The sequence below is a fragment of the Notolepis coatsorum genome (genome assembly GCF_963971535.1).
Source record: "Notolepis coatsorum genome assembly, chromosome: 1".
NCBI lineage: Eukaryota > Metazoa > Chordata > Actinopteri > Aulopiformes > Paralepididae > Notolepis > Notolepis coatsorum.
This window is the reverse complement of record NC_140165.1, coordinates 125406897-125423629: the sequence shown is the minus strand read 5'-3', so window position 1 is coordinate 125423629 and position 16733 is coordinate 125406897. Positions and strand designations below refer to the sequence as shown.

The 16733-nt window shown below is 42.6% G+C and overlaps 1 protein-coding gene across 1 annotated transcript in view; it reads left to right on the top strand.

Annotated features, from left to right (window-relative positions):
* Positions 1-16733, top strand: part of ptpn2b (protein tyrosine phosphatase non-receptor type 2b) — a 77197-nt gene that overhangs the window by 48636 nt on the left and 11828 nt on the right. The window contains exons 7-8 of the mRNA XM_084332293.1: positions 2862-3023; positions 13951-14228. Of these exons, the coding sequence (XP_084188419.1) occupies positions 2862-3023; positions 13951-14228 (440 nt within the window). The remainder of the gene's footprint in view (positions 1-2861; positions 3024-13950; positions 14229-16733) is intronic.

Here is a 16733-nt window from a genome sequence, read left to right as displayed (position 1 = left end):
ACATCCTACCTGACCAACAGGTGGCAGTATGTTTCCCTCGGGGGGTCCAGGTCAGCTCCGGCACCTGTTAAACAGGGTGTTCCCCAGGGTTCGGTGTTAGGTCCGCTCCTTTTTATGGTCTACCTCCTCCCACTTGGTGATATCATAAGGAAACATGGCCTCTACTTCCACTCGTACGCAGACGACACGCAGCTTTACCTCCACACCAAACCCTCGGCTCCCCTTCCTCCCCCCTCCCTCACTGCCTGCCTCCAGGACATAAAAACATGGATGACCACCAACTTCCTCAAACTCAACAGCAAGAAGACCGAATTAATAGTTGTAGCCTCGCCAGCCCTCCTCCAAAAGATCGACCACCTAGTTCTCTCCGTGGATGGCTACTCCATCTGCCCCTCCACGGAGGTAAGGAACCTGGGCGTAATACTGGTCTCAACCCTCTCATTTCACCCTCACGTCAAGTCTGTCACCTCAGAACCATCTCCCGCCTCCGCCCCTCACTCTCCGACACCTCAGCGGAAACACTCATTCACGCCTTCATCACTTCATGCCTCGACTACTGTAACGGAATCCTTCTTGGTGCTTCCAAGAAGGTTCTGGATGACTCTTTTCTTTGTTTGTTTTTGTTTTCTGTTTTTGTTAACGGTCTTGTTACCACTTCATCCAATTGGACAGCACCTTGCTTTTTTTTTTATCTTATTTGTTTTTCCCTGTTGTTACTACAGTGTTTCCCACAGGATTTTCAGAGACTGTGGTGGGTGAACCTCCCACCCTCTAGGGGGGTCCGGGGGCATGCCCCCCCCGAAATGTATTTTTTTGTACATTTTAAAGTTAAATGCATCAATCTGGTGCACTTTGAGAGCAAAATAAAGAGGCTAGATCTATGATGAACTTTGTGCTCAAAACACAAAATCGACTAGACTAGTGCTTCCCAATCCTCTCCTCGAAGCACCCCAGCCGTTCAATGTTGTTAAATTCCACCACCAGCACACCTGATTCAACTTAACTAGCCCTCTATTAGTTGAATCAGGTGTGCTGGTGGTGGAATTTAACAAATACATGGAACGGCTGGGGTGTCTCGAGGAGAGGTTTGGGAACCACTGGACTAGAGCGGACATTTGAGCCATCAAAGAAATGAAGCAAAAGTGTTTTGAACAGGTTTATTTTTTAGAAAATAAAAAAAATATAGTGGATTACTATTACGACTACTACCACTGCCAATACTACTGATACATCCCTATTGGCAAACTTTATATTTAAAAGAAATAGTTAAAAAAAATATATATTATTACATTTTATTTTTTGGTTCATTATACAACTGGCGGGACTAATTAGCATGCCGCCACAGTCTAGGTAATTAATGGGAAACCCTGTACTATACACATATATTCATCATTCTTTTATATAGCTTCTCTCTCCTTGTACAGTGTCCTTGAGTCTGAGAAAGGCGCTTCTCTCTTCAAATCCAATTTATTATTATTATTCCACTATAGATATATCCACACGATTAGCTTTCGTTCTTATTTATTTATCCACTGTAATTTGCAGTGTTGGTGTAGTGTTTTTATTTATTTTCTGACATCACGATGCCTCTTAACACTTTGAGTGCCACGGACGCTTTATGTCGTTAGTTCATGCCGACTGTTGAATGCCAGCAACGCTATATAGCGTTTGTTTGTATAATTTTTATTTGAATTCATATTTCATCAATCGAGCCTCACGCTAGTGCAGCAACCTCTCTCTGAGCTCCATTGGGAAAATACCGCCCCCTATCGTCTCTCCCTGTGTAACTGCACCCCATTGGATTAGACTGGTGGGGGGGGGGGGTCCAGTTTCCTCATTTTACTTATCCGGCAAGCCATCTGAAGGATCCAAGTGATTGCTGAGCCGGAAAACACCGTGGAATACATATTTACAGTACCCAGCGCTGAATCAATAAACGCAATCGATATTTGGAATGGCGATCAGGAATTGGAATAATCTTTTTGGAGAACATCTCATCTGAGGTAAGGAATCTATTTTACCAGTCTTGGGATAATCGGATCTGTTTTCACAGAGATATCAGCGTTCGCCCTGTGTGTGTGTGTGTGTGTGTGTGCGCGCTGATCAGGAAATGAGAGAATAGACTTTTCAGCTCGCTTCTCTAGCGTGCATAAGTACACATATACTATCGATAATCTAGCGTTTATTTGAAAACGATTCATAAATAGGCCGAAAAATGACAGTTTTTGTGTATTCCAGTAAATGTCATTTATCACTGAATCTTTATATTTTCCTGAAACTTTCAAGAAAACAAGTGCTTTTCAAAATGCTATAAAACGGAAATGAACCGATTAAAAAAAACTATCCGTCTCGACAATGTTGACTGCAAACAAGTCATTGATAAGTGACGGGCAGATTAGACACATCATTTAAGACATAGATTATGCGTTCACAACGCTATCATTGAAGTGGGTGCTGGCATTCAACCATGTTTTACCATGTTAACCAGTGGCACTGATAGTGTTAAGGCATGACTGTAAATCTAAAACCGAATTTTTTTATCATACAAATATTGTCATATTTGTTATTATGATTATTTATTATTTAAGGATGTCTGTATAGTTGACATGAACGCAATCACCATGATTCCTCCCAAATAAAGCCCTTAAGAACACGGCGCTCTTCAGCGCTCCTAAATCCTGCTCTTAGTTAAGACCGAATCCAGGAGAAGGGACCCAAAATCGTCCCGAAAATGTCTTAAGAGGAGCTAGGACTAAATGTTGTCTAATCTTTTGTCTTAAGTTCGTTGGTGAATGAGACCCCATGTCTTTTTATGAAGCATAAAGTCCCCTTATTGGTTGTGATGCTGTTGCTCTGTGCAGATGGACAAAAGGAAAGAGCCGTGGTCAGTGGACATCAAAGGCGTCCTGCTGGACATGAGGAGGTACCGCATGGGTCTGATCCAGACCCCAGACCAGCTGCGCTTCTCCTACAGGGCCGTGCTGGAGGGGGCCAAGTGCATCATGGGAGACTTGTCTGTACAGGTACCTGCAGCTGTGGAATTCTCTCCACATGTTGAAGAAAATAAGTTGTTGTGCAGTTTGCAGTATTATGGTCTGGCTACATTGATCTGTTGTCTGTCTAAGTCTGTTTTTAACCACTTAACGTTCCGACGGGCAGGCCGTCGCACATCGCAACACATTTTACAGCCTTCTGTCGGCGTCACGCTGTGTTATTGTCCCTCAACCAACACATTTTTTTTTTATCTACTTTTTCTCCCCCTTTTTTTATTTTTCTCCCATCCCAATCTCGTATTATCCAATTCTGCCCTCCCCTGTCTCGAACGTTGTTAGACCATGCCTCCCACTGGTCGGCTGCAATGTGGACGAAGCCTTGCATCACGTGTCCCCTCCGCGTCTGTCGAATCTTTTCACCTGCACAGCGCGATCTCTCAGTGGCGAGGAGTAGCGCGTGGGAGGCTCACGCTGCCCCCGATACTTCCTGATTCTGCTGTACAGGCGCACCAACCGACCTGTAGGAGTCGCCGTCCACAACGTCCGATCCCCACCCACCGGCTTTCCCACCCTCTAACACTGCCAATTGTATTAGTATGACAACCGGCCAAGAGCTGGGCTCGAACCCAGCATCTCCTGCGTTAGTGGCGAGTGCCTTGCCCACTGCGCCACTTAGCCGCCCCCCAACCAACACATTTGAAAGCTAATATGGCCGCCGTTTGATTGACACACCGCTTCACCTATTACGTGCTTCCAATCTCGGGTTATAAGACCAAACAGCCAACGAGCGTCCGTTTAGAAAAAGTTACCACCTCCGGTTTCGCCTCTCAATGACCGGACAAATCACCACTGACGCTGAAAATGATTGACAGTTTGTGTAGCCAATAAAGTTCTGAAGAGAATGACATCTTACTTGAGTTGGTTTTCTGAGACCGAGAAGTGGTAAAATCGGTAAAGCGCACCGTATGCAACAGAATGAACGTGTGCCTCCCTCTAAACTGTTGTTGTGTGAGGAGTGGGTGAAAGGGGGGGGGGGGGATGTGACAAGAGATTAGTGGGGGAGGGGTGTTTGCTAAATAATTCAGACGGGGAAAAAAAGTGTACGGAAGATAACGTAATGGAAGATTGCTCCACTTCTACAAGGTCCATTTGTTGAACATTTGCATGTTCTTGGTATCTAGGGACATCTATGGATCTCAGGGAATGTATTCCCAGTGTCAGAAATATTGTGTCTGTTACTATGCTTGAGTAAATTGTAATGAACCAAAGTAGAATATAAATTATTATTACATTTATTTCCATCTTTGACGGTGAATAACACCATGGTAACAATGACCAAAAGTGAGAAGGTGCCACTGAGCTCGTTCAGCACCTTCTTGAGATCAAGTGTACTAAGTAAAAATCTAAGCAAATGAATAAAGGGCAGATGATTTACAGGGTTTTTTGTAGATACAGATTTTATTTCAGTGTTCAAACTAGGGGTGCACCGATATATCGGTCGGGTATCGGTATCGGCCGATAAGTGCCTTGTTGACTGCCATCGGCCTATCGGCCGATAAGGTCAAATGTGCCGATGGCAGTAGCCGATAAATATCCATCAATTTGTGTCGCGTCAATCTGGTCCACACGTTCAAACTTTGAAAAAGGTTTCAGTCAAGCGACCTGCACAACACCGCCCCCACACACACACGCTACTGCATCAAAGTTACTACTCATGATTAACAAAGGCATTCGTTTTGTGGCATTAACGTTATATAGTTACACGTTCAATAACGTCAGCATATTTACGACCATAGCAAGGCAAGCATTACTCAATTCATATCTCAGTTCCTTCCTTTGCTCAGAGCGTGCTGAGTTGTGCCCATTCTGCGGTCTGTTAATAAAGTTTTCAATCAGACAAGTGTATAGAACGAAGGGCTTTTATTATAACATTCGTTGCAGTAAAATCATTATGCCTCGTTTAGTACTCCTGTGGAGCGCTGGTAGTCTACTTGTGGCCGGCGGGGAGCCAACGTTATTAGCTTTGTTGTTGATCTCGTGAAAATCAATGGAGGACATCCAGGAAGTAAAAAACGAATATGCGCTTGCCGATTGGTGGTAACAGCAGAGGCGGGTGCAAGCGGTGTGACGTAATTGGCAGAATCGACTGTCAATCAAAATTGTTCTGTTGCATTGCTTTGGTTGAGAGCTCTGGTTGAGACAATAGTATCCAGCTGCAGCCCGGCAGACCATACTGGGAGAGAGATAGTGCTACATGGCATGGTGGAATTAATACCATAAACATATTTCTTGATGTTTCCTTTTTTTAAGTAAGTAAAGAGGCCTATGTTCATATCGGTGAGCACAATTTGTAACACAAAAAGAGACGTGTAGCCTATTTATTTAATATTTTATTTATTCATTTTATTATTATTTTATTTGTTGCCATGGCTAAAATAATAGTCAAGCATAGGGCTAAAACATTTTCATAAACAATAATATAATCTTTTGTTATTTGGTTATAATAAGGGCTTTTCTATGCATTTGTCTGATTGATTGATTGAAAGCTTTATTGACAGATTGCAGAATGGGTACAATACAGTACAGCTCAATACAACAACAGTGCTAAGACTGGAGGATGAAGACCAGAAAAAGACTTTCGGCTTTTTTTACATAAGGGTCCTCCATTTTCAATTCATCAAAACATTTAGAGACATACATACATACAGTAGTTTCATAAAAAAAAATTTAAAAAATCTGTGGCAAATTTTCACATCGGTGCATCCCTAGTTCAAACCTCTAACTACATGACAATAGTGTTTCCTTTCAAAAGAAGTCAGACTTGTGTATCTGCTACAAATGGTTCCAGAATAGTGTCCAATTTACTTCGACAGGTGTTTTATGCTAGATTTGCAGGACTGTTAACCCCTTAACAGGCGGGCACATTTTGCTTGCATACCCAAAGTAATTTGCGATTTATTATACTTTATACTTATAGCACATGCATGAGTCTGGTCTCTTTTGAAAGGTAACATCCTGCGGTTTCTTACACAATAAAGAGAAATCACTTTGAGTGCTAATGAAATAGCCAAAACGGCCGTCTACTCCCATTCATTCAGAGGCTCATCAAAACAATGGACGTCTTCTTGTGTCACCTTCCCCCACTCTCAGCGCTTGTCTGGGGTCGCTTTCGGAGCACACGCTCCTGGGCTACAACGGTGGTCAATCATTTTCTCCATCAGCGGTGACCGGTCAGTTCAGGACCCGCCAAACCGGACGTGGTCACTCGTCCGAACAGCTGGTCAAATTCAACTTTCCAACAATGTATTGAATGATCGGGAGAATCGCAGCCGGCAGACGAGCGCAAAGTGCTGTGAAGTGTGCCGAATACAGGCCGCCGGACGTTAAAACAGGTTAAGAGGTTAATAATCTTTCAATGACGAATATCCGTTTCTTGGACAAGGCTGATGATGAGTCTGTCTCCACTAGATTTCTATTCACTTTGACGGACGGAAAGGTTGCTAACCAATCTGTTAGCAAAGTTGTTGTTTCAATTACATTAGGTCCTAATTCAAAAGACAAACCAATGGACAGTATTAGACTAAAATGTCTAAGCAGCACCCCCTCACCTGCCAGACCTGGGTCAAACAGTCCTGTCTAAGCAGCACCCCATCACCTGCCAGACCTGGGTCAACCAGTCCTGTCTAAGCAGCACCCCATCACCTGCCAGACCTGGGTCAAACAGTCCTGTCTAAGCAGCACCCCATCACCTGCCAGACCTGGGTCAAACAGTCCTGTCTAAGCAGCACCCCATCACCTGCCAGACCTGGGTCAAACAGTCCTGTCTAAGCAGCACCCCATCACCTGCCAGACCTGGGTCAAACAGTCCTGTCTAAGCAGACCTGGGTCAAACAGTCCTGTCTAAGCAGACCTGGGTCAAACAGTCCTGTCTAAGCAGACCTGGGTCAAACAGTCCTGTCTAAGCAGCACCCCATCACCTGCCAGACCTGGGTCAAACAGTCCTGTCTAGTGTTAGTACCACACAGGTGGGTGTAAACTCTTCAGGACCAGTGTTGTACTTTTACCGGTAACAAGTAGCTTAACACCTCAATTTCAGCAATAATATTACAGTTACCCCATCACAAAACAACTCGTTACTCCATTACTTTGATTTTGAGACCAAAGTTGACAAGAACTTGATTGATTGATTTGTAATCAAAACTGTGTTCAAAGCTTAGCTCTGCATTGTAGGAAAATCCAACAAATTACTGCTCCCAGAGAGTAATACGTAAAATGTGTAATATTGAAATGAGGAATACATAACTTTTTTTTTGTAATGAGCCCAACACTATTCAGGACATGTCAGACGGTGCCCGTTAACGTGTAAGCAGAACATTGACCTGACCTGGTCGGTGAATCAGCTGCTTTCTTAGAGATAATGAACTGGTGCTAAGCTACTTTTGTTGAAAGGTTATCATACAGAAATCCATCACATGGACCCTACAAACAATGTGGCACCACGAATCACAATCAGAGTTATCTTTTGTCATGATATACAATTTGTGGTGTGATGACGTCACGTGACTGAGAGGAATGGCGTGTTGAGTGCTCTACACAGCTCTGTCCTTAAAATATAGTATTTTGCTTCTAAATGATCATCTATTTAAACTGAAGAACTGGATTATTTTGTTCAAACATAGTTGCCTGTCTGCGTGTCTATTTCTGGCTCTTGCCGAGAAACCCGAACCCAGACAAAGAAAGGTGAACGGCGTGCAGCAATCAAACAAATCATGTCAAGCGAGGACACACCTGCCTGGGCGCAGCTACTCCTAACGGAGGTGAGCGACTTTAAATTATCGGTTGAAAGAAGACTGGATGAACTTGGCAATTCAATGAAAGACCTAAAAAAAGAGACACAGGCTATTCTGAACAGAGTCTCTAATGCAGAAAAAAGAATCTGAGATCTAGAAGACCAGTGTTCGGCCAATAGTAAAACCCTGCAAGTCCAAGCCAAAGAGCTGAACACGCTACAAACAAAGTTTAGTAACTTGGAAGCACAAAATCTGAGAAATAATCTGATCTTTGTTGTCCTGGCAGAAGGACTGGAGACAGGCAACCCAGACAAGATGATGGGCGACATATTAAAATATATTCTGGATGGTAAAGAAGACGAGCCAACACCAGACATTGAAAGGCAGCACCGCAGCCCACGTCCCCGCCCGGCTCCAGGTGATCCACCGCGGCCGTATCTGGTGCTGCTGCACACGGAGATGGAGCGACAGACAGAGGATCCTCCAGGCCGTGGAGGAGAAAAGGCAACTATCCTGGCAAGGACAACCACTGAGAGTCTTCCAGGATCTACCAACGGAGATTAAAAGAAAGCGCGCAGAATATGATGACATCAGAGGGAAACTCCGCAGAGAAACGTCCCTGCGCTGTGGAATACTTTACCCAGCGAGGCTCATCATCACCATTGATGAGGTGAAATATATATTACACAATGAACAAGTGAAAAATGAACTAATCACACTCGCTCCCTCATAAACATAACGCTGGTGCCCGCAATTGCGTATTTTTAAATCGCGCAAGTTGATTGAACTTTGAGAACGGAGCTGTGTAGGATGCAGCACGGCCGCGCCTGCTCTGCTCGCGGACAAGGGATGGACATTAAGTCTATCTCTGTTTTGTTTACTGTTTTTCCTTTGCCTAATGGCTTATTTTATGTATGTGTATGTCTTGTACTTTTTATGTCTTTGTCTATCCATACATGTTGTTGCTGAGTTACAAGGAGGAAGCTGTAAAGTTGCTTGATAAAAATAATGGGACCTAATAATGTAAATTTGATTAGCTGGAATGTGAAAGGTATTTCAAACTAAACGAAAAGATATAAAATTATTACATATTTGAAATCCCTATCATGTGATTTGGCAATGCTCCAGGAGACCCATCTAAATGAAATAGAATCAGTTAAATTGAAACAAAGATGGGCAGGTCAAGTGTTCTCTGCACCAGGCAGTGGAGCCTCCAGAGGGGGAAGCATCCTCATTTCAAAGAAAATATCATTTAAACTTTCAAAACAAATAGTTGATAAAGATGGTAGATATATAATTTTGTCAGGCATTTTACAAAATAAAAAATGTACTTTAGTAAATGTATATGCCCTTAACACTTTGATAGCCACTCACGGCTAATCTCGTGTTTACGATAGTTACGTTGAAAGCCACTCACGAGATTTCTCTGAATTATTATTATTTTTTTTTTAGCGATCTGAAATCATATTGCGTCACGCGAGCCTACCCTAGCCTACCCAAGGGCCGCCGGCGATCAGATGTGAAAAAAGCGCCCCCTATCGTCTCCCAGATGGTAAATCACCCTTTTGGAATAGACTCAATGAAAATGGATGGGGGAAAAAAATATTCCAGTCCACATTTCACTTCTCACCCATGCAGCCGGAGTACCAGAGTTCATTCAGGGGGCTCTGAGCCCCGCGGATCATGAGTTCTACTGTATACACGTTAGATCTATACACTTATCGATTTTTTTCGAATGGTGATCAGGAATTGGAATATACCAGTTGGATACCATCTGATGTCCGGTAAGGAATCTATGTTATCAGTGTTAGGATAATCAGACTCGTTTTGATGAAGATATAAGCTTTTTTGTGATATGTGCTCCAGCGGTTTCACTGTAAAATCGACGAGGAAATGAAAGCAGCTATTATCAGCGCGCGCCTCGAACGTGCGTGCGTGCACGTATACTATTGATCATCTAGCGTTTATTTGAAAACTATTCATAAATAGGCCGACAAATATCAACGTTCTGGAATATTCCAGTAAAAGGCGATTATCACAGAATGGGCTGTTTTTCACCTCAAAACGGGTGCTTTTCAAAATGCTCTCAAACGGAAATGAAGCGATAAAAAACCAATCTGCCTTGACAACACTGACTGGAAAATGATTCTTTGATAAGCGACGGGCAGATTAGACACATAGCCATAATTTAAAACATAGATTAGGCGATATTAACGTTAACATTGGCGCCGATGGTGGCATTCAAGCACTAAGTTGTGCGCCCCCTGGTGGCACTGAAAGTGTTAATATGGGACGGAATACTTTTTGAATCTGGTGCTGGCAGAATTAGCAGATTATCCCATTCTGATGGGTGGGGACCTAAATTTGGTTAGCAATGCCTCGATTGATAGGTCTGGGCGCCCCCTCCCACTAAAGAAATGCAAAACTCACTTGCATTAACCGATATTTGGCGTGTTGTCAACCCTGACACACGTGAATATACTTTTTACTCCCACGCTCATAATTCATATTCCAGGATTGACTATTTTCTCTTCTCACAATCCTTGGTGGGTAATGTAATTGTTTGCAAAATTCATAACATACTTTTATCAGACCATGCGCCCCTGTCAGTCCTTTTGACTCCTGCTGTAATTAACAATAACACCAAACAATGGAGATTTAATAACTCCTTATTGAAAGATCAAGTTTTTGTGTCTATGATTGAGGAGAAAACACAGGAGTACATTAGTATTAATCTTACATCAGTCCAGTCAGTGCAGACTGTATGGGAGGCTTATAAGGCTTATAAGGCAACCTGTAGGGGCTGGATTATAAGATACTCAACAGCTAAGAAAAATGAAAAAATGGCAAAATGGTCTGATTACTGAACTTAAGTCCTTGGAATCTAGTCATATGTTGGACCCTGACAATTTAGAACTGAAAAACGCAGTGTTGGTTATAAAAACATAATTACAAGCAATTCTACATGAGGAAAATGTATTTGCCCTCTTTCAGTTGCATCGAAAAAATTCATAATCTGGTGATAAGGCTGGTAAAATGCTTGCTCTGACTGAAGCGGCAAGAAAATCGTCAATCAATCTCTACCATATGATGAAGATGGCTCTTTGATCTGTGATCAACTTCAAATCAATCAAGCATTCACTAAATTTTATAGCACACTGTATAAATCAGAATGTTGTACGAGTGAAGAGGAAATGGAAAACATTTTCAGAGATATAAATCTCCCAACCCAAAATGAAATTAAATCGGCTATCAAATCCCTCTCAACCGGTAAAACGCCGGGTGATGATGGCTATACAAGTGAATTTCTTAAGTGTTTCCATCCAAGTCACTCTTACACCACTTCTAATATTGCTATTTAATGATATAGTGGCCAATCAATCCATGTCGCTAACCATGCGGCAAGCTACTATTTCATTGATTCCAAAACCTGGCAAGGATCACTCAGACCTTTGAGTATTTTAAATAATGATTATAAGTTGTTTGCGAAGGTCCTTGCAGGGCGATTGGAAAACGTTATAGCCTCATTGATTCATATTGATCAGGCTGGCTTTGTACAGGGTCGCCTAGCTTCAAATAACATGAGGAGGCTAATGCATGTTATGTCAAGGGCGGGGGCCTCCCAGCATCCAGCGATGGCAATATCGCTGGATGCTGAGAAAGCCTTTGATCGAGTGGAGTGGAAATATCTGTTTTATGTACTTCCTAAATACGGATTTGGACCGGTTCTCATGAACTGGATGAAGGCACTTTACCATGAACCGGTTACGTCAGTCAGAACAAATGGTATAAGGTCTAATCCATTCCATCTCTATCGATCTACCCGCCAAGGATGTCCGGTTTCACCGCACATTTTTATTCTTTCCCTCGAACCACTTTAATTAATTTCTTTAATGACCACCCAGCCAGGCTGGTGGAATTTGGTTTCAGTGCATAGCATAGCAACTTGCCTGTGTATACGTGCTCATAAGGAAATCAGTGGTATTCATATTGGTAGTTGTGAGTATAAGGCCAGCCTGTTTGCTGATGACATATTATTAACACTAACAAATCCTAGCCATTCCATCTCTCAAGTGCTAAAGCTTATAGATACATTTGGTAAATGTTCGGGCTATGAAGTGAATTATAGTAAAAGTGAAGCTATTCCACTTAACAACCTAACTTTTCAATCACATCTGGGTTCTGCTCCTTTCAATTGGAAGCCAAAAGGAATTAAATACCTGGGAATTAAAATCCGATCTCCCATTGAAAAAATGGTTGAGGTAAATACATCGGACCTTTTAAAGAATATAAAGGAGGACATCAAAAGATGGACAGTCTTGCCTTTATCCCTATGGGGCAGATCTGATATTATAAAAATGAATTTGTTACCAAGGCTAGCTTTTTTGATGTCCTCTATACCGTTAAAGTTCCCTCCTAGTTGGTTCAAAGAAATAAACAAATTATTTTCTGGCTTCCTATGGAACAACAGAAAACCTAGAATCAGCCATAAAAAAACTTATAAAACCAAGAAGTAGTGGAGGAATAGGACTACCAGATATCCACCAGTATTACATGGCATATAACTCAAGATACCCCTTGCAGTGGGCTTACAATAGTGTGAGACAGATTGGCAGCTGGGAATGGCTTGAAGAACAAATGATAGAAGAACATAACAAAGATCTATCTAAATGTAAATGTAAAATCTATCTCTTTCAATGTTGTGGTATAACCCAAAAATCACTCCCAGACTGGACAATCCGCTTTTAGAATTTGAAATAGTGAAAATCTTACATAAACGCCTGACCTTTAGTGGATATTCCTTACGATCATGTCCATTATGGAAAAACCCTTTGCTCTCTGCAGGAGGTAAAATCCTTAAAAATAATGTATGGCAACAACATAATATAACACAGGTGGGCCAAGTGATCGAAAGGGGAAATATGATACCTTTTAATGAACTTAAAACACAGTTTGGGCTGAAAGACACAGAATTTGTATCTTATTTACAAATACAATCAGTTATTAAATCATTGTTGTCTAAAGGCATAGTTATAGGAACAAACAGAGTCTTGGAAGAGACATTAAGGGGAATTACAGGCAGGAAAGGCATTGTTTCTGCAATGTATAAACTATCATGTTCAACCACCCCTGATACCAATACCCAAACTAAAGTCCAGTGGGAGCGAGACATGGGTATACCCATATCTGAAACACAATGGGAAGCAGCACTTAGGAATAGTACTAAAATATCAAAATGTGTTAGATATAAAATTATACAATTAAAGATACTACACAGGGTAACACCCTGTACACTGAATAAAATGAATCACACCCTACCCAAATTGTGCTGGCATGGGTGTGGAGTAGAGGGTACGCTCATGCACTTGCTGTGGCACTGCCCGCTTGTTAGGACATTTTGGTTGGACATCGCTGAGGACCCGTCAGTTACTCTCCAAATTGACATTAATCCTTGCCCTATAACGTGTATATTGGGTGTAAAAATTGGACACTGCTCAAGCAAAGATTGTAAATAATATTGTAGCACTGGCTTTTCTAGCATGCAAACGGATTATTTTAATGAACTGGAAAGAACGCAAACCGAACTGCTTCAGTTTGGAGAACTGGCGCAAGGACTTCATGGACTTGATATCAATGGAACCGGCTGCTCTGTCTCTTCAAGAGAGTGATCGGCCCGATGGCCTTCAAGGTCCCCTGAACTTTATTAGATCACTATCTGGAATATGTTTGTGTACTGAACCTTTGTAACACTCTGCAACCCCCTTCACCCCCTTGTTGTTATTATTATTATTATTATTATTATTATTATTATTATTATTATTATTATTATTATTATTATTATTATTATTATTATTATTATTATTATTATTATTATTATTATTATTATTATTATTATTATTATTTTTGTCTTCGTTTGTCTTGTCATGTATGTATTGTCTTGCTTGTGAAAAATAAAAAACTTTAAATATGAAAAAAATTATATACAATTTGTTGTCTGAATGAATGATTACAACAAATACTCAGAAAGTCCCTCTAAATGTGTGATATATATATATATATATATTCAACTAGGGCTGGGTGGATATGGATGAAATATATAATATATATATATATAGATTTTTCACCCATATCACAAGTCCTATTTGAACCAAGTCACCTTCCTGTAGACGCAGTGGAGGGAGTTGTCCAGGGAGGACCAGGAGCCCGTCACGGACTCTCCGCCCCCGGCCCAGGCCACGCCCCCGGCCCAGGCCACGCCCCCGGCCCAGGCCACGCCCCCGGCCCAGGCCACACCCCCGGCCAGGCAGCCCTCAGACAGGTACAACGGCAGCCAGCGAGCAGCAGCGCCCCCACAGGCAGAGGAAGGAGAGGTCGACAGGCAGGATGTGAAAACGGCAACACAGTCTCCCTGCAGAGAGCCGGAGCTGGACTGCAGCTCAGCACAGTCAGTACCTTTGTTACGCTCCCTAACCCTAACCCTACACTCTGTTTGTTACGCTCCCTAACCCTCACCCTACACTCTGTTTGTTACGCTCCCTAACCCTCACCCTAACACTGTTTGTTACGCTCCCTAACCCTCACCCTACACTCTGTTTGTTACGCTCCCTAACCCTCACCCTACACTCTGTTTGTTACGCTCCCTAACCCTCACCCTAACACTGTTTGTTACGCTCCCTAACCCTCACCCTCACCCTACACTCTGTTTGTTACGCTCCCTAACCCTCACCCTACACTCTGTTTTTTTACGCTCCCTAACCCTCACCCTACACTCTGTTTGTTACGCTCCCTAACCCTCACCCTAACACTGTTTGTTACGCTCCCTAACCCTAACACTCTGTTTGTTACGCTCCCTAACCCTCACCCTAACACTGTTTGTTACGCTCCCTAACCCTACACTCTGTTTGTTACGCTCCCTAACCCTCACCCTACACTCTGTTTGTTACGCTCCCTAACCCTAACACTCTGTTTGTTACGCTCCCTAACCCTCACCCTAACACTGTTTGTTACGCTCCCTAACCCTAACCCAGTCCACTCTGTTTGTTACGCTCCCTAACCCACTACACTCTGTTTGTTACGCTCCCTAACCCTAACCCTACACTTGTTACGCTCCCTAACCCTAAGGTCGCTTTCACATATAGTTTTGGTGGACTCGGTGCGGTTCTGGGGGTGAAGTTGCAACATTGTTGCATTCTTCATTTGGTTCGCCTGCGTTCACATAGAAATCTGTGAGGCGGACCCGAACCTTCTGAACAATGTCACGCGGTCGAAAAGGGCGCTTGTCTATTGGACAGTGGAAATGTGTGTGTGGCTGCGAGCCTGTGTGTACGCGCGCGTGTGTGTGTCTGTGTGTGGACTGTCTGCGAGCCCTCCACACGCGAGTTTTGACATGGCATTGATCCATTGTTCTATTGAAGCACATTACCACCATCCTCTCGCTAAACAACTTGTAGACCACAGTGTTTTTATGAGTGCCCACAAGTAGCTGTTTTATTAATAATATAATAAGCCGCGTTTTTTCTTCCTTCTTCCCAAGATGCACAGATAGATAGATAGATAGATAGATAGATAGATAGATAGATAGATAGATAGATAGATAGATAGATAGATAGATAGATGCAGTGTGCTTGTTTTGCAGTGAATGAATGCTGCGAGCAGTGGTAAGGTAATAATAGTATTGACGTGGCATTGATCCATTGATCCAATGTTGTGCGCCTCGGTAATAATAATAAGCCGCGTTTTTTCTTCCTTCTTCCCAAGATGCAGAGTTAGATAGATAGATAGATAGATAGATAGAGAGATAGATGCAGTGTGCTTGTTTTGCAGTGAGTGCTGCGAGCAGTGGTAATAATAATCACTTCCTATATTTGGTTCGCGTTTGGTTCGATGAAGCCGAACCGAGACCGACGTTTTCAGGCGGACCAGAGTTCGCCTGTTTGGTCCGCGAACCGAGTTCGACACGCATTCACACAAACCCGAAAAACCGGACTATCGAATTCTGGTCCGAAAGTCCGGACCAAACAGCCCCTGTGTGAAAGCGACCTAACCCTAACACTCTGTTACGCTCCCTAACCCAGTACACCCTGTTTGTTACGCTCCCTAACCCTAACACAGTACACTCTGTTTGTTACGCTCCCTCACCCTACACTCTGTTTGTTACGCTCCCTAACCCTACACTCTGTTTGTTACGCTCCCTAACCCTAACCCAGTACACTCTGTTTGTTACGCTCCCTAACCCTAACCTTGTCCTTGATTTCCTATCCTTTCGCGGACCGAATGTCCCCACATTGAAATTAAAACATTTAATATCTATTCAATTGTTATTTATTTCTTTAAGCAGATCTATTCAATTACCATTGAACTAGTTTTATTAACTCTAATATACTTGAATTGTGCAGCGTCTGTAGTGTTCTGGTTCTAACAGCGTCTGTAGTGTGATAGTAAAGGTTCTGGTTCTAACAGCGTCTGTAGTGTGATAGTAAAGGTTCTGGTTCTAACAGCGTCTGTAGTGTGATAGTAAAGGTTCTGGTTCTAACAGCGTCTGTAGTGTGATAGTAAAGGTTCTGGTTCTAACAGCGTCTGTAGTGTGATAGTAAAGGTTCTGGTTCTAACAGCGTCTGTAGTGTGATAGTAAAGGTTCTGTTTCTAACAGCGTCTGTAGTGTGATAGTAAAGGTTCTGTTTCTAACAGCGTCTGTAGTGTGATAGTAAAGGTTCTGGTTCTAACAGCGTCTGTAGTGTGATAGTAAAGGTTCTGGTTCTAACAGCGTCTGTAGTGTGATAGTAAAGGTTCTGTTTCTAACAGCGTCTGTAGTGTGATAGTAAAGGTTCTGTTTCTAACAGCGTCTGTAGTGTGATAGTAAAGGTTCTGGTTCTAACAGCGTCTGTAGTGTGATAGTAAAGGTTCTGGTTCTAACAGCGTCTGTAGTGTGATAGTAAAGGTTCTGGTTCTA